At 35.3% G+C, this 18,481-nt stretch overlaps 1 protein-coding gene across 1 annotated transcript; it reads left to right on the forward strand.

Moving 5' to 3' along the window:
- Positions 1–6,409: 6,409 nt before the first annotated feature.
- LOC136804885 (targeting protein for Xklp2-like) lies at positions 6,410–17,487 on the forward strand. Its single transcript, XM_067061399.1, has 8 exons — positions 6,410–6,621; positions 11,429–11,969; positions 12,187–12,312; positions 12,572–13,180; positions 13,535–13,694; positions 13,984–14,160; positions 15,991–16,131; positions 16,499–17,487. The coding sequence occupies exons 1-8, from the start codon at positions 6,474–6,476 to the stop codon at positions 16,898–16,900; spliced, it is 2,304 nt and encodes a 767-aa protein (XP_066917500.1). The 5' UTR covers positions 6,410–6,473; the 3' UTR covers positions 16,901–17,487.
- The last annotated feature ends 994 nt before the right edge of the window (positions 17,488–18,481 follow it).

Genomic DNA, 18,481 nt, shown 5'->3' on the forward strand with positions numbered 1-18,481 from the left:
GATACTTTGTCTTATTTCAAAAGATCAATGGAATACAGTATAATAAAGAATACGTGGAATCAAAGATAAGTTTCAGAAAAAAAATTTATGCTTACTACAAACCCCAACTTTCGGATAAGTAACAGAGGCAATCCACCCTGACAACGACGTCATTTCAGGTCATTTCAGCATGATTTTAAAATAAAATGAATAGAGCCCCTAGAGCATGAATAGGTGTAAATCTCATTTATTTCCTCCAAGAAACCCTTCATCTGTCACCAACTGAAACAGCTAACCTATTCATTCAAATTTAACCAAGATATGGCTCCATCTTTGACAATCACATTTTTAAAATGAGAGCCTGTCGAGATTTCAAAGGTGCAAGTGTCGGTTGGCTTGCCTCGATGAATAAAAAGTTTGAGATTTATTCCTTCTGGATATTGGTACAACAACAATCTTTGAATCCTCTGAAAAAAACTCCATAGTGATAGCATAAGCACAAAGAAAGATATTCTAGCTGTAGTGGTTGTTATGCAGGCGAAGTCGGAATTTCTTTTTTCGTCGCCATGTTGAAAATCTCCAAAATTCAAATTTTTGGCGGCAACGCGCTCCCTGCACAAAGGATAAAGCCGCGCTTTGTTTTTGAAACAATGAGTTATCCGTCCATCCGTTAGAGGTCGATGTCTAAACAAATTTTATCGTTATTTTTTTGAGGGCGTATTTTTCATTTTTGATGACAATTTTTGCGATGCAAATACTGCGTCCAACGAGAGCGTCTTTAGCCAAAACAAAAGAGTCTAGAGAAAATTTTCCCCGTCAGCGTTTAGTAATGGTTGTCTCTCCGTAGTCACTTATATTGTTACTACAATACAATACACAAAATGATACTGCGTTAACTTAGAGACTTAGAGGATTTTTGCTCCTTCAATAATTTGCAAAGTAGGTAGTTCAGGGTAGTTCTAAAACATCTTGTATACATGCAGAATCGAACCATTAAAAAGTTATTCTCATAGATAGATGCACATGATGCGTTTTCAAGCAATCTAGGCATTCTAAATCTTAAAAGTTTTCTATTTGGAGAAACTCTTGGAACGCCCTCGGTGTATCTAAGGGCTGATTCTTTGAGTTTTTCTCTCTTTCTGGCTAAAATTTCGATTCGGGTGTATCTATGACAACGAAAACCAAATCAATGGGTCTTGGCTTTTTCGTATAGGTTTTCGAAATAGAGAGGTTATTATACAATATAAATCAATAAGACATTAATAAGAGTTTTCATTTATGAACAGTTTTGGGCGCACTTTAATCTTGAACACCCCTTGAACAATATGTTTTTAAAAGCCATTTATCAAAGGAAGTTTATTATCTATCTACTAAAGGTTCATTATATCTATTGAACATTTGCTACTCTTTTAATTTAATTAAATAGGTCTTTTATATCCTATAGGTTCCATTTAACTCTATAGTTCTATTATCTATTGAAAACATTGTTTGCCCGTTACATCAAAAGAGATCTGGAAAGTTGGTCTGTAAAATCTTATCAGCAACGAAATGCTACCAAATGAGGCCCGGAATTCCCGAGTTATTTTTTCCGAGTTAAAAAAACCGAGTTAAAAAAAACCGAGTTATCCCGAGTTATGACGTCATTTTTGGAATTTAGTGACGTCATTTTTCATTTTTTAACTCGGGAATTTTTGCTTCCTTTAACTTTCCGAGTTATTTTCCATTTTTTAACTCGGGAATTTTTGCTTCCTTTAACATTCCGAGTTATTTTCCATTTTTTAACTCGGGAATTTTTACTTCCTTTAACTTTCCGAGTTATTTTTCATTTTTTAACTCGGGAATTTTTGCTTCCTTTAACATTCCGAGTTATTTTCCATTTTTTAACTCGGGAATTTTTACTTCCTTTAACTTTCCGAGTTATTTTTCATTTTTTAACTCGGGAATTTTTTCTTCCTTTAACTTTCCGAGTTATTTTTGATTTTTTAACTCGGGAATTTTTTCTTCCTTTAGCTTTCCGAGTTATTTTTGAATTTTCAACTCGGGAATTTTTGCTTCCTTTAGCTTTCCGAGTTATTTTTCTTCATTAAAAAAACACCAGCTTTAATCTATTGATCCCATACCAACCTAAATCAAAGACATAACCATCCATTACCAACTAGAAAAACCTTAACCTGCTTAATAAAATGAAAAATCAACAAACAAGTGAATAATTGAAAAGCAAGAACTGAAGTTAAAACCTGCTAGATAAACAAAGTGTAAGCCTTTCAAAAATATCAGAGCATAAATACTGTGTAAATCTCAAAAAATACAGCAGGTAAGTGATGAGATAAAGCTATTTCAAAATTTATATTTCCTCCCTATTTCATTAAAGAATACTGTAAGTGACATGACAAGATTCTCAGAAAAATTCACTGAGTCCCCCTTCGCTGTAAAAATTTTGAATGAATCACCAACAACGATTATTGAATCAATTATTTCACAGACTATTCGTAGATTTTTATGAGAGATGTTAAAAAATAAATAAATAAAACTGTCACACACTCACCAAATCAACTTACAGAAAAACATTCGAAAGTTTCCCGCGCGCGTGTGACCTTTGCAAAACATTCGAATTATGAATCGAATCTTTTTGTGTCATAAGGCTCTAATTAGACTTGCGGTTAAAAAACGTTCTGGGGGTCAAATACGCTACTTTTTCAAAGTGGAAAGTCTTTAAATGTTGACCTGAGGGTATATTGTTATTCGAATGTTTGCCCCCGTCTTTTTATAAAAACAATTCGAACGTCAAACCCCATTCTGCGCAATGTGAAGTGAAAGATACTGGACACTTGTTCGAAACTGAAAAACGTGCGATGCAAAAATAAGAAGAGAAAACGTGTTGTGTTCATTTCATAATCTTGACTTAAAGTTTCAGAGTTTGTCGCCATTGCGCCATAGAGTTTGCCATGTCGATTGAAAAGAAATTTAAAGAGAGATGAAAAATAACTCGGAAAGCTAAAGGAAGCAAAAATTCCCGAGTTAAAAAATGAAAAATAACTCGGAAAGTTAAAGGAAGCAAAAATTCCCGAGTTAAAAAATGAAAAATAACTCGGAAAGTTAAAGGAAGCAAAAATTCCCGAGTTAAAAAATGGAAAATAACTCGGAAAGTTAAAGGAAGCAAAAATTCCCGAGTTAAAAAATGAAAAATAACTCGGAAAGTTAAAGGAAGCAAAAATTCCCGAGTTAAAAAATGAAAAATGACGTCACTAAATTCCAAAAATGACGTCATAACTCGGGATAACTCGGTTTTTTTTTAACTCGTTTTTTTAACTCGGAAAAAATAACTCGGGAATTCCGGGCCTCCTACCAAATGACCTTTAAATCGTTATTGCATGGATAATATCAAAGTCTCTCGGAAAATTTCGCTTTCAACAAAAAGTAGTGTATAGTATAATAAGAATTTTAACAATTCGCAAAGGTTTTATCGGCTCCAAACAATGGAATTCACTCTATAAAGGCTTACGTCAGTAGAAAAATGGAATTTCAGTCCGATTTAGTGAACTTTGAGCGCCAAAACTTCACATCTATTAAGACTTTTCTATGCGAATTATTGAAAACACATTACAAAACATGGGTTTAAGATAATGTCAAATTTTCAATGCCCAATTAGAAAAATTACTCATGCAATTCAAGAATTCACTTAAAAATTGGAGAATTCTTGCATTTTTCCACAAATTAGTAATTATGTTTTAATAATTACCTTGATCATATATACATCAAAAAACGCGAAATTTAATGGAGACTTCAAATATGTACTTTGTTTTGCCAAGATCGAATATTAGAATAATTTTATTTACGATTTAGAAATCTATATAAAAAGTCTCTTTCAAACATGTGTGTTCGCCCTTCGGGTACAGCAGGCACATTGTTCGCAAACAAGGCATACTTGACTAACAATAGCGTATAAGGCCGTTTTTCAGTCATAAAAGGCAAAAATTTTACAAAAGAAAACTTCATATTGGCGAAGATGTTTGGCATAAGAATAGGTCAAACTGCTTAAAGAAACCTTAAAAAGGTCATATTTAGCCCAATAAGGTCACAATTGTTTTAACCAAAGATGTAAAAGCAAAATTGGCGTGAACGTGAAAATGGTTTTTTTCGCGCGTGAATACGTGAATTGGCAAAATTTTGTGCGTGAATACGTGAATTGAGGATCGACTGGGGGGGGGGGGCTCATCAGAGAGTTGTGTTGAATGGGAAAACGTCTGAGTGGGAGAGGATCAATGCTGGGGGTACCTCAGGGCTCGATTCTTGGTCCTTTATTCTTCTCAATTTACATCAACGATCTCCCATTAAACCTTGAGTCAAAACCCAAAATCTTTGCTATGACGACACCTCCTTATTCTCCCTTGTGATGGACCAGCTCTTGAGCCTTGGGGTACTAAACAGAGATCTTGCCAGGATAAGTGAGTAGGCTCGTCAATGGAAGATGTCTTTCAACCCTGACCCTTCTAAACAAGCTGTGGAAGTCTATTTTACCTGCAGAATCACTCCTGCTAATGCTCCACTAATCTCCTTTAATAACACTAACATCGCTGCCAGTGAGCACCAGAAACATCTAGGTCTTATCTTAGATTCAAAACTTTCTTTTGATCACCATCTTGATGAAAGGATAAAAAAGGCCAATAAAGGTATTGGCCTTATTAACAGACTTCGGAAACATGTGCCTAGGTGATCTCTTCTTACCATCTATAAATCTTACATTAGACCTCATCTTGACTACGATGATATCATATATGACCGCCCAAGAAATGCCTCGTTTGTGCAAAAGCTTGAATCCATTCAATATAATGCCTGCTTAGCTATCACAGGTTGCTTTCGTGGAACGTTTCAGGAGAGAATATACTCTGAACTTGGCCTTGAAAGCCTTGCTGACAGACGCTTTGCCAGAAGAATGATATTTTTCTATAAAATCATAAATAACCAAGCTCCGTCTTACTTACGTAACTATCTGCCAGCAAGGCTTACGTACAGAGCCATTTAACATAAGAACAAGAAATCCTATTCATCCTCTTAATATACGAACTGAGCGTTTTTGTAATACTTTTTTTCCTCGCACTGCATATCCCAGTGGAATGTCCTGGACGGTAATATAAGAAATCTACCTTCTGTTAAGACCTTTAAGAATGCAATTTTGAAATTTTTGAGACCCAAATAATCTCGTGTTTTTGATGTTTCTGACAATCAAGGTGTAGTCTTTCTAAATCGGCTTCGGGTAGGGTTCAGTCATCTCAACGAGCACAAATTTAAGCATGGTTTTTGTGATACTTTAGACCCTTTTTGTGGTTGTCGAACTAATTCAGTTGAAAATACTCAGCACTTTTTTCTACACTGCTCTAATATATTCCCATGCGAGACAATCTCTGTTCGACAAACTACAAGACTTAGGTATTGTTTTCCTCCCACTAAACCCTTCTTAATTTTGTCGGCTCTTATTATACGGTGATGAAAGCTTGACTTTCAATTTTAAATCAAACTATAATTCTTTCTGTCGTTGAATATATATCCATGAATCTGGAAGGTTCAGTGGTGCGTTATTCTAGTCTACTACAACCATAGCTCTCTCCACGTCACACCTTGTTTTACTTTTTCCTTTCTTCATAGTCTATTACCTCTGGCGATAGGGACTATATTAATGTTTAGTAGTATTTTTGTAGTATATGTTCGTAGTGTACCCTGTAAAAAAAGACACTGACTGCTCCGTAGTGATTGACGGAATCCTAACCGAATGGTTCGAAAGTTGATATCGGTGGTGTTAGGCAAGGCTTTTCTCCCATTCCAAATAATTGTCCTCAACATCTTCCTTGATTTTTCGCTATGGCGAGTGCTGAGCTGAATCAATCCAATGACAAGTTTGCAAGTCTTAGCCAAGAGCTTTCATGCGGTGTACGATATGAAGATGATTATTATAACACTTGTCGCGACAATCTTTGAAAAACTTGAGCTAGCAACCACAGAGCTTGAGGAAAGCTGTTCCATCGATGGTTGCTAAAAGTGGGGAATGCTAATAAACAATGGGAAGCTAAAGTGTTTAACCCAGATGATAAATACCAATAGTAATAAAATATTGCGAATAGAAAAAGTGTTGACACTTTCGTTTACCTGGGAAGCAAAATCCCGAACCGGTCCCGAACTCACCTGAGGGTGTGCTACGTAGAAAAGCATTGAAAAAGTGAAGTGAAGGTGGATGTGATATTTCGATATTTTTGGGGATATTTTTTTCGAGCCGCCAGGAACATTTTTTCTGGAAAAAAAACACAAATTTTAACCGACCGCCCCTTTTACACGCCCTGGCCTTCCACCCTGTCGCCCTTTGTGTTGTTTGGAAGTATGACTAGTAGAAACCATTACGACAGTTTTCAGTGTTTTGATTGGTTGAATTCAATTGTCCGCCAATCTTTCGAATTTCGGTAAAGAAAGACTTTCGGCTAACTAACGACAAATGACTGATTTTGATGCAAGAAAACTATAGAGAAATACAAGAAAATTTACTTGATTCAGTAGAAATGGAAGAGAATATAGATTCAAAGTACGAATTTAATGCCCCAAAATACATTGATTTCCTTCAAGGGGACGTTGATGAAGATGCAGATAGATGGTTTGGTAAGAATTTTAGTTTTCAAATAGCATGCGGCTGACCTCTCTGTCAAATCTAGCTATATCTAGGCCAACAAAAAACACCAGAGAAGCCATAATTGCTGACCTGCAATACAAAAGTATCCAGGATGAAAAAACATTTGGGTGCAATATTAACTTGTTGCAGCTCATATGTAGACTACACCTCTTACCCAGGCCAGACGGTGTCATATATGGGCTCTTCCAGAAAAAATTTGATATAGGGGGTGGGCGACAGGAATTTTCAGATAAAAAAAGCACTCGGAAATCCAGTCAATTTTTCAAAGTCCTTCGGAAAGTCCGCTCAATTTTTTATTTGAACCTTTGGAAATTCCAGATTTTTCCACCAAAAATTTGATTTTGTATTGGAAATCCACGAGTTTCAATTGAACCTTTGCCTTTGGAAATTCCAGATTTTTCCACCAAAAATTTGATTTTGTATTGGAAATCCACGAGTTTCAATTGGCTTTGTATTGGAAATCCAGGAATTTCAAAAAAACATTTTGCCTCGGAATTCCGCCGTCGTCCATATCCCCTTGTAACAGTCTTTAACTGGAAGAGCCCAATCAAACAACTTCGAACAAAAATCACAATCAAACCAATCCTACGTAATCGAACGCAATAGAAAAATTGCGATTCGATTATCAAACGTAATCGAATCTCAATCGAATGGCCAATTCCTGGGTAATTGCGTTCGAGTAAGGTTAGATTGGTTTAATTGATAGTTGACTATTATGTTTGTTTGGTTTGATTGATTGTCAATTACATTCGATTTATCTTTGATTTCGTTCGATTATGATTTATATGTTAAATGAGTTTGATTGCAATTAGATTAAATTGGATCACTCCATTAGGACTTTTAAGGGTGGGCGGCGGCCGGCCGAGCGCTTAAGTACCGTACCAAAGCAAATAAAATCTAATACAATTGACAGTCAGGCACATCCTGGCAAATGAACGGGGTGAGAGCATTTGCATGGGGTATTCGTCACCCAGTGTAAATGAGATAGGACGTCTCAGGCTAAAAGCGTGAAAATGAACAAAAATGAACTTCAAACTGAAAAAGGGAAAAAAGGAAGAAAACTGGGAACTTTATTTTTTCGTTAAAAGTTTCTTCAATCTTCGAAGACAAAATTGACCCATGGAAAAAAAATTTCATCTATGCAGTTCTTTGAAATGAAGCAAAATATTTCCAACCCGGTTCAATTAAACTGGGTATTCGGCGCTATTACGTCACTTTCGTTTTCGACCCTGTTCATTTGCCAATGGTCGCAAGTGAAAAATACCGTGTTCATTTGCCAGGATGTGCCTGACTGATTGAATCAATCAAATGTACCGGCCACTGCTCATAACTTGGGACTATCTGACAAAACATGGGACGGCACTTCGGCCACCAATTCACCGAACCTCCAACAGTCTGTGCCACTAACTCGATCAGGAGGATTCTTCCGAAATGGGAAGAACCTTCCTGAACGGGAAATTAACTTGACACCCAAACGGGAAAGAGTTAAAAAACAAACTTCCAGATTGGGAAGAAGCGGGAAAATAAGGTAAGGAAAACTCGATCGGGTTGGAACTTCCCGTTTGGGAAGTTTACGTAGTTTTTTCACAATTTAACAAGATTTCTACGGTAAAGTTTACTTTTCTTTCGGTGAAAAACCTTAAAATTTGATGCTTTTCACCATTTCGGAGGAATCTTCCTGATCGAGTCAGGGGGGGGTCAGTGTACTAGAAGGCGGCATGTATGTGTACTACAAGGTATTTTTCAAAACTTGACACCCACCCACCCCTGAAGTACACCATACCACATGGAAAAATCCCAAAACCACCCCATACCCCCATTTACTACCGGGCACTACCTAGAAAAATCCGGAAAATAAAGAAACTTTTTTCCGGAAAATCGGGTAAACATTTTTCCAAAAATCGGGAAATCGGGAAAACTTTTTTTCGGAAAATCAGGAAATCTGGAAATTGGGAAAAAAATTTTCCAAAAATCGGAAAAACAGGAAAATTTTTCTCAAAAATCCAAAATGCGGGAGAAATCAAACTTTTCAAAAATTACGCAAGACCATGTGGAAATGCATGAGTCTCACACCCAATGCGTGAGAGTTGGGCACCGATGTTGAATGTTTGAATTCAAATGTTCGAATGTTTACATTGACTCGATAAACCTTCATTTCAGTGGGATCTAGTAGGATTTCAATTCAGTGCAAGAAGTTTGGAAGAATGATCTTGGACAAACTTGGCTTGATCAATTTATAATAGAACAAATTTACATTTCTATTTTAGCAGATAATTTCTGCACCTTTTTGTTTCCACACTTTTAACATCGATTTTGGACACAGGTAGTAAAAATCAAATTCGATTTTGGACCCAACACCCCAACTATAGTACACAGGTAGTACATGACAAATTTTTTTCTCAAACACCCACCCACCCCAGGATACATGCCACCTTCTGGTACACTGACCCCCCCCTGATCGAGTTAGTGGCACAGACTGTCCAAAGTAATATGATTTGAGTTAATGAACAGCGTATTAAAAGAAACACAATTTCTCTTTCGCACCAAGTAGGCTTTTAAATCAAAATAGGAAAATAATCTGTAGTGGAACACGGGCAAATGTCTGGAACGAAGAAGACCAAATTAGTGGCAAAACAATGGAGCGTTTGACATCACTCGCGCAGCAAGTTACACACTCGTTATTTGTTAATCCCATTAGGCGATAGGTGGTTAGGCGGCAGGCGTTCTCTAATTCTCCAATCAGTGTCCGGTCATTTTAAAGGAAAACAAAAAAGTTAAAAAGGGTGCGCTATCAGTGAAAGTTATCGTGACATGTCATGACAAAAAGTATGATTGATAAACTTGGTGGAGTTATCAAAACAAATTTGTTGTCTAAGAGATTTAACAGTAAGTGAAACTACAGGCCAGAATATCAACAGTCCCATGTTCAACCAAACGTCCCAAGTTAGAACAGTTGATGGTAATTAAATACAATTGAACGGTAAATCCTGGGTAATATTCAATAGGATTCGATTGCGTTTGACAATCGAATTGCAATTATTCAATTGCGTTCAATTGATTCGCCGTTCGATTCGTTTGATTGACACCGTCTGGTCTTATATCTCAAAACTGGAATCTAAACTTTAAAGGAAAGTCTATCTATCCATTTATTACAAAAGCCTTAATGGGCCATTCCAGAAAATTTTGTCAGATGACGTGCATTTTCTATTCTAGCCTCTGAAATAATTTTCTACCTCAAAGTCTGATAAATGCACCAACTTGCTTTCAGGGGGGGGGTCGGTACTAAAATCTCAGACATATATAAATACTAAAAAGGATTGTGAAAATATCATAAAATTTTTGCATACCACCACCCCATTTTAGAGAAGTGGTATTTTAGTACCCATTTACTAAAATTTTAGGGACATTTAGACAGGAAAACCACCCTATTTTGGCCTTTTCAGGACAAATTTTGTCTTCTCAGGATCATTTTTCTCAAGTGTGCTGGTTTTTGCAACATAATATTAATTTTTTACAAAAATTGATACTTTTAAACAATACTGGTTTTAAGAATTATGAGAACATTTTAAAGACATTTGACTTGAAAGCTTGAGATCCATGCTATGATTTCTTATTTATAAACTGATGGCAAAATGAATAGCATGGTCAGGAGTAATAAATTTTTAAATTTCCCACCAAAAAAACCATTGATAAGAATCTGCCAATCAAAACATTTCTTTTTGCTGGCGGGGGGGGGGGCACGCAGTTACTACAAGACAGTATGACACTTACTACCGTGGTGGTACTGTATTCAGAAGTTATGAAAACAGTTACTACACAGTGTAGTAACTGCTGTTTGGGGGTGGTGCCAAACACTAAAACTAGCACTTTTGGTGTAGTAAGTGCTTATATTTTAATTCTTTTTATAGAACTTTCAAAATTTTTCACAAAAAATGAATTTTTTTGTGAAAAAATTCTTTGTTAAAAAAAATATTTTTGTTATAAATGGACGAAAAAAATTTGAAATTTTTCTCAGACCCAACTTTGAAATTATGCTTTCCCTAATTATCATTAAAATGTTCTCAACAGCTGTTAACCAAGTAAATTAAAAGAAAATCTAGCACAAAAATGGCTTTAGGTTGAAAAATAATCGCAATTTAGGGTAATTTCGAGCACGTTTTTGATGATATCACTCAAAAACAGGGGTGGTACCTGGAAATCTTTTCTGAAAATAGTTACTACCAAGGTGTAGTAACTGCAAAGGGTGGTGGTCCTGAAAAAAAGTGTTGAAAAAGCACTTACTACACATCATGTCTTGTAGTAACTGCGTGCCCCCCCCTGTTACTGGTAGATTTTAGTTCCTTTAAGAACCTTGAGAATCCAAAATGCCATCATGATCACATACTTGCAAATATTGAAATTTTGAATTCTAAAATTGCTTTGGATCAGTGGGATCTCTTAGCTAGCCAACAAGCTTTGAATCAGCACAGAAGTTTCATTAGTTCTAGAAAACGTTTGAAATTTAGCCAAATATTTTTTAATATGGTATCAAAAACAGAAAAGCTAATCAAAACTGATGTTACTGTCTTTTTGTGTGTTGCGTCCCATGAAAGATGCCACAGATCCCAGGGAAAGGCCCCCTACTACAACCAACTTAATATTGAATTTACCCATGCTTTGTAAAATTTGCCAAAGCAAAAACATGTTACAAAAAAGTAAATCATACCCAGATTGTAAAAGCAAAAAATGTTGTAGCTATTTCCTTACTTAGATAACCTTTTGTATCATTCATTTCAGACGAAAGAGATGGTGATGAAGGCGGCATTGATATTGACATGGTAGAATATTATGAGGAAGCTATGCAAGCCAACGGTGGTTTCCAAAGTGCAACATCAGCCATAACTGCAGCATTACAAGAGAACCAAGAACCCGTCAACAGTGAAAATAAACCAGCAACTACAACTGAACAAACTACAGAACATCAGGATGTCTCAATGATGGATACAGATATGCCTGAGGAAAATACAACACACCCTGAAAAAGCAGATATACCACAACAACAACAAACAGAGTCTGAAATGGCTGTACAAGAACCAAAACCTGAGGTGAGAACAGAACCAATAATTATGCATGAGGTGATTGAACAAAAAGTTGATCAAGTCAATGAACAACAACCATCAGCTAGCGATAACCCATCATCACTCCAGAGCGTCAAACCAGCTGCAAAACCAGTCATCAAGCCTAGGAAATCGAATATCCGAACATCCTGGAATAGTCCCCATGTTGGATCAGATGGTGAATTTGCAAAACGCTCTCTGGCCAGAAGAAGCTGTAATAAGTAAGTGTACCAGACTTTTTGTATTCAATCAAGATTTGAGTATTTTCTCTCTTCGGTTTCATAAAAAATTTCTGTCTAAACTTGCAATGATTTTAACTAAATTAGTTAGTTTTTGTCTGACATAGAAATTTTGTTTTGATGCTTAAAATATATAAGTGTCTTGTGTTAGTTTAAAACATTAGACATTCAATTCACTGATCAATATTTCACCTTTCAGTAAACCTATCAACTACAGTGAGACCAAGAAAAGGAAGAAAACTTTATCGGAAGATGTGCAAGTATTACCAAAGAAACATAAACCAGAAGTGAAATTGACAACATCTGAAACGCCACAGTTTGTCAGGTACCTTTTGTGTCCGTTTTTCAGTGCTGCCAGGTCTGCCTATTCCTTGTCCTTGGTTTTGCTATCTTTTATTCTTAGATATTTGGTTTAAAAAATTTTCAGTTCAAAGATTTTTAACAACTTTGTGTTATCGTTACAAATTAAAAAGCAAGAAAATTGTCTCTGTTAATATTTTATTTAAAAACTCTTTGAGATGGTCACTGAACAAAATATAAAAGTTTTAACACAGTTAACATCCTTTTTTCGTTATCATTTTTAGAAAATTGAGAGAGCGAGGCATCAAAAGGGGACCTTCAAGTGAAGCCATTCAATTGAAGCAAATCAGACAATTACAAAAACAAACCAGGGAAAATGTGAAAAAGAATGAAAAGAGAATGAACAAAGCTATCAAGGCTGGGCCATACGTCCCATTAAAATGCTCAGAGGAAGTGACACACCCAGTTGCTTTCAGTTTTGAATCAGACAAACGTGTTAAGTCAAACCACGGTACGCACACTCGTTCGAATAGTGAATCTAAAACTTTCCAAAATCAACTACGCAAACACCCACCTTCACCAACATTCAATAAAAAAGCTCCTACCAAGCCCAAACCATTCCATTTCACGCTGCCGGACAAAGAAGCCCCTAAACAAAAGTGGGAATCAATGGCCCAGTTTGCCATGAACTACCAAACGAAAACGCCAGAGCGGTTCAGAGCTAAACCAAAAGCACAAGAAGGCAACAAATCAATGGACGGTGATAAAAAACATGCCAAACCTCAATTGACACAAGCCAAAACACCCATGTTGATGACAAAGAAAAGAAGTAGGCCAGTCACACAAGAGAGTACTCAACAAATTGAAGAAAAAACTGTTGACGAGATGAAAAAGTAAGCTGAATTTTTTTCGCTTTGAAATTTGGGTTTTGCTTGACATATCGATGCTGATGTAATTGTAATAATTTAACCATTTTAATACACTCTTCTCGAGATGCATAAATTTATTGTTGTCCTCGTTTTCAAACAGATTTCATTGCTATAAAATTACATATTCACAATATGATAATTGTGTTGTTTACACCTCATGAGACATTTTGAATTTCAAGTACTTTTGAAATCTGTTTGAAAACGAGGACAACAATAAATTTATGCATCTCGAGAAGAGTGTATTAGGTGCATTTCAGTAGGCTTAGCTTCTGTTGATTTGTAATCAATCAAAATTTATGTTTCTATTATCTTTTCAAGGTATAAATTCAAAGCAAACGATTTCGACCGACGCATCGTTGAGAAGCAAGGCATGTTTGGCGTCAAGAAGATTCCAGAAGTCAAAAAGACCTCTGTGAAACCCTTCAGTTTCGAAATCGAAAAACGAATCGAAAATCGTAAACAAAAAGAAGAACCAGATGTACGTTTTGTATTTTTTTTCACTTCTTCTCGTAACAAAAAAACTCAGCAAAATATGCCTAAAAATATCCCCTATGTTGCTGGTTTGGGAAAAAATTGGAGCTCTTATTTAATTTGGCTGTCGTTAACCTATAATAAGAAAAATTGATACTGCGTGGTATCTCTATTACGTTTAATGACCAATTAGTAAAGTATCTTATAAAAACTCTAGCTCATCTTGCTGGTTTAGGTTTTAGGTGCACAGGTAAATATTCTATTCCAATAATGATTGACTGTTTTTGGACTTTCAGGTACCTCCAACTTGTAAACCAACAAAAACGAATACATCCCTCAACGGTGGTGGTAAACCAGACCAGCCACGACCACGAAAGACCGAAGTCAAACCTTTCTCTTTCGAAATTCGCGATAAACAAAGATACACCAAGAAAGAAGAGAAGATTAAAGATTTCATCACACAAGAAGAAAAGGTTTGTTTTATCTTTCATCATTTATTTTAAGCTGTTGAGAGGATCAGTGTTGACGCTACATTTAAACCCATGTAAATCTCAGCGTTTTACCATGATTTGTCCAACGATGGAATTTTCTTCTGAATTTGCGGTTTGTTGACCTTTTTTTGATCAATACTCTCGGGTGCCTAATAGCCGCCCCCGCTAATAAATTTTTCGAAAATTTTCCACCAGGACATTCTTATTCTAACCCCCCCCCCCGCTTATTAATTTTTGGGAAAATGTTTTTGAAAGTTCCCTCTTTTGTCTTAATTCTGCTGTATTAGCCTCCTTTTCAATAATTTTCAACCCAGTACATTTTTATTTCTATTAGGTACAGCACCTGACCCCGAGAATGTAGTAAACCCCGAGAATGTAGGTTTCTCATTTTCAAGCATTGTAGCCTTAACGATAGTTCAACTTCATAAAAAGTTGTTTCAGGGCATACTGTTACATATTACTTATTATTTCTAGACATGAAATTTTAACTTGAATTAATTTTTTCCAACGTAAATCTGAATCGAAGTTGATTGGATACTACCCGAATTGAGACATTTTTTAAATAAATCCTCTCTAAATCGAAATCTATTGGAATTAAGTTATGATGATAGGGTATTTTCCTATTCCTAATGAACTAAGGAAATGCGGAAAATAGTCCATTTCAATATTTATTGTTCTAAGTTAGATATTTCGACGAAAATGTTTGACCTAACTTTTGGGGTTAGTTGACCTACAATTTAGGGACCTTCATAACCCGACATGAAAATTCTATCAAATTATATAAAACTTGTTTCTTGTACTTTCATTACATGAAAGTACTACCTGAGAGATGATTAATGTTGACATTTTGAGCTTTTCCGACGTGTCCCAGACCTACTGGGACCCCAAGCCCAATCAGAAGATTTGCATAAGTTTAGAACAATAGAATTTCCATCCCCATTGGGACTTTTAGTAGAAATTTTTGTCCCGCTGATGAAAAAAGTTCCACTGGGGCTGTGAGGCAGGGGTGTTGTTACATTATTTACATATTTTAACACAAAATTTTCAACCTACAAAATAAAAACAATTTTCATGTCTCTTCTTTTCGTCCTTTGTTTTACTTTTCCTCATTTGTAGCACAATAAAATTAATATCTTTGTTAAACTTTTGTCAGGGTATATTTATTAATCATAAATTTCACTTAGGGAATAATAATTTCCAATCAATACTAAAATTCCGCTCTCAAGAACCAAATCTTTTCGCCTACATTCTGGGGGTTAAAAAGCGAAAAAATTCAATTTTCAGAATAACAAAGTGCTCTTTAGAATATTGTTTTGGCACAAAATATTTCTAAAATTTGCTGTTATAATTAATCAAATTGAAAAAATATCAATATTTTATTATTACTAGATTTAAAGCCATAAAACCAAACCTACATTCTGGGGGTTATAACGAAAATGGGAGTCAACTTCAAGGACCAAAAAAATTAGCCTATCTATCACAAGTAATGAAACTAACCCCTGGGAAAGGATTTTGGGTGTTCAAAATTTCGTTGAAAACATTCAATGTTTTCTAAAATGCAAATCTATATCTTTCAGGTCTGATTCAAAATTCACCTACATTTTCGGGGTCAGGTGCTGTACCCGAGAATATGCACATACATTTACCAAATACATCATTTTTTACGAAAAAAAAAATAGAATCGTTTGAACAATTTTTAGTAACCCATTGCATCCGACATAACGTCTTAAAAGCTTGAATTTTGATGAACATTGGTTACCTCCAACATAATTATTCATATTTTCATATATTTTAATAACCGTTTCACTGCAGATGCACGAGTTTCACGCGCGCCCTCTTCCGTCCTTCTCGCCCGATCAATTACCGGCCGTCCGTACGAAAGAGAGCACCTTACCAGAACCTTTTCATATTTCTTCCGGTTCCATGGCGTACAAACAAAAGTTCACTCAACAGGTAAGGAGATTCTTTCTTCAGGGATTCTTACTCAACTCGCTATAAGGTGGATTATTAGGTGGATTTTGAATCACGGGCAATTCTTACCAGTTTTGTTGGATCTTTTATCTTTTCTTTTACATTGTTTTGACTGAGCAGGACTGAGTAATCTGCACTTTTTGTACAATTTTTGTATCGGAACTTCATTCACAAGTAGCCTCTAGCTCTAATAATTTAAAGTTGATTCGCTAGCTCTTGGTAACAATAGAATTTTTCCGTTTAGGGAATACCAAATTAGAAAATTAGAGAAAGTTTTAGTATAGATATAATGCTTCGATTTTCCTTAAATTTTTTATCATCGATTTTTTTTCTTTCCATATATAATCAGGCACAAGAAAAAGAACAAGACGAGAAAACCAAACGCGAGTTCAAAGCTTCGGAAAGCGTGACCACAAAACGTGAACCGTTCAAACCTTTACAAGGTCTCATCCCACCAACCAACGTCAAAAACGTCCAATTGAATTCTGATATTCGTGCCAAAGAGCGTGCCAAGTTCGACGAATGGAAGAGCGAACAAGAACGTGCTATGGAAGAAGAAAAATTACGTTTCCAAAAGGAAAAAGAACTTCAAGAAATGGAGGCTATTAAACAGCTCCGTAAGGATGCTATACCGAAAGCTAACCCGGTGCCCCATTTCAAAAATTTTGACATTCATAAAAGTGAAAAACCATTAACTGAACCTCACACGCCACACTTTGAATGCAAAAAGAGAGCTTTGTCCAGGATGTAATTATGGTAATAATGTTGTACGGTGTACGAGGATGGTGGTACATTTTGCAATTTGTATGGAATTTGAGTCATTTATCTCTATGATGTGTATTTCAATGGTGGTTCTCGGTAGTCTTGATTGAGATTGTAAAATGCTCAAATTTGTATTCAAATCTCAGATATTTGCAATTATTTTGTAGACAGGCTCTTGATGATATGACTCCGTTTTGCCTTATAACATTTGTGTTGAATCTTAAGATAAACTAGGAAAAGTCGACCTTTCGTACTTTAGCAATTTCTGCTTGATTCAAGGAGCCTGAAACACTTGTTAGAATTTATTCAAGTATCCTTTTCAATATTTTAGTATATTTTTCAAAATTATTATTGTAATGTAAATAGGCTCTTATCATTGATTGTCGAGCGTCCCTTATGTCCCTTATTGCTGAAGTCAGATGCTTTCTCGCCTCGCTAACGACTAATCTTACTTTTCTTTACGAATATCTGAGGGAAATTATAATTATTGTATAAAATTTATTGATGACACCAGTATCTTTTCCTTTTTTTTGCTTTTAAACTTTTAACTGTAAAGATATATAAGTTTTAAAATAATTCATGACTTTGCTTTTTTCAATACAATCAAATTTTGTTCTTGTATTTTTTGGTTTTTGTTTTTTTCGTCACCTTGACACGAATTTCGAACAAAAATTAGATCAAAATTTTAGAAAAGTCTTGAAAATTTTATTTCAAATCTCAGTACTAGATTCTATCGTGTTCGTTTTAATCATTTTTATAATGAAAATAGTCTGCGAGGCTGAAAAATCTTTGACAAGACATCTTAGGCCGAAAAGTTAAGAGTCTAATCTTGGCTTAATTTTTAGCTGTCTGAGTCAGCATAAATTTCTGTTCATAGCTCAAAAGATCAATTGAAAATTTTGAAGCCTTGGTACGCTTTTACATTAATTGTTTGCTTTGAGAATGGTGTACAGGTAGCGAAGGCTTTTTGATGACATTACAAGACAAAGTATGAATACACCTGCCAGGTAGCTATATCTTTTCCTATAAATTGGAAATTCATTACATTATGTAAAGTAAGCAAGATCAAACAAAAAATTGAACACAAACACAACAATGAGAACAAAAGAAACATTGTTTTATCAGACAATTAACTTTTTTGTTTATCAAACGACCTATAAGATGCATGAGTGATTTTTGAAGGCTATTTTATAGTTCATTCAGGTTCATTCAAGAATTTCCTTAGAATATAGCTTTTAAATTTGATTTGAAATACCCTTTGAATTCGGATTTTTTCCACTACTCTACACCTCAAATCAAAACCTTGCTTTTGAAGATCACTTTTCATTGAAATTATACCACCCCTTCGAAAATGTGGCGTTTTAAATCGACTTTTAAGAGTTTGCAAATTTTTTTCCACTTTAGAAATGTTTGATCTTTTTCCATGTCGCGATCAAAAGACCTCGTAATAGTTTATACCGAAAAGATAATTAAATATACTCAACATGATTTTTACGAGAAATTCTTTTGAAAAAGATAACGACAAGATTTTTTTAAAGACGCATCATTCGAAAAAATTAATTGGATTTTT

The sequence above is a fragment of the Clytia hemisphaerica genome, unplaced genomic scaffold (genome assembly GCF_902728285.1).
Source record: "Clytia hemisphaerica strain Z4C2 unplaced genomic scaffold, Clytia hemisphaerica genome assembly, whole genome shotgun sequence".
NCBI lineage: Eukaryota > Metazoa > Cnidaria > Hydrozoa > Leptothecata > Clytiidae > Clytia > Clytia hemisphaerica.

Excerpts from the sequence above, each read along its gene's own strand:
- LOC136804885 (XM_067061399.1), top strand. The coding sequence starts at position 6,474 with ATGCAAGAAAACTATAGAGAAATACAAGAAAATTTACTTGATTCAGTA. Across the intron at positions 12,313-12,571 it reads GAAACGCCACAGTTTGTCAG|AAAATTGAGAGAGCGAGGCA; the intron begins GTACCTTTTGTG and ends TATCATTTTTAG. Across the intron at positions 13,695-13,983 it reads AACAAAAAGAAGAACCAGAT|GTACCTCCAACTTGTAAACC; the intron begins GTACGTTTTGTA and ends TTGGACTTTCAG.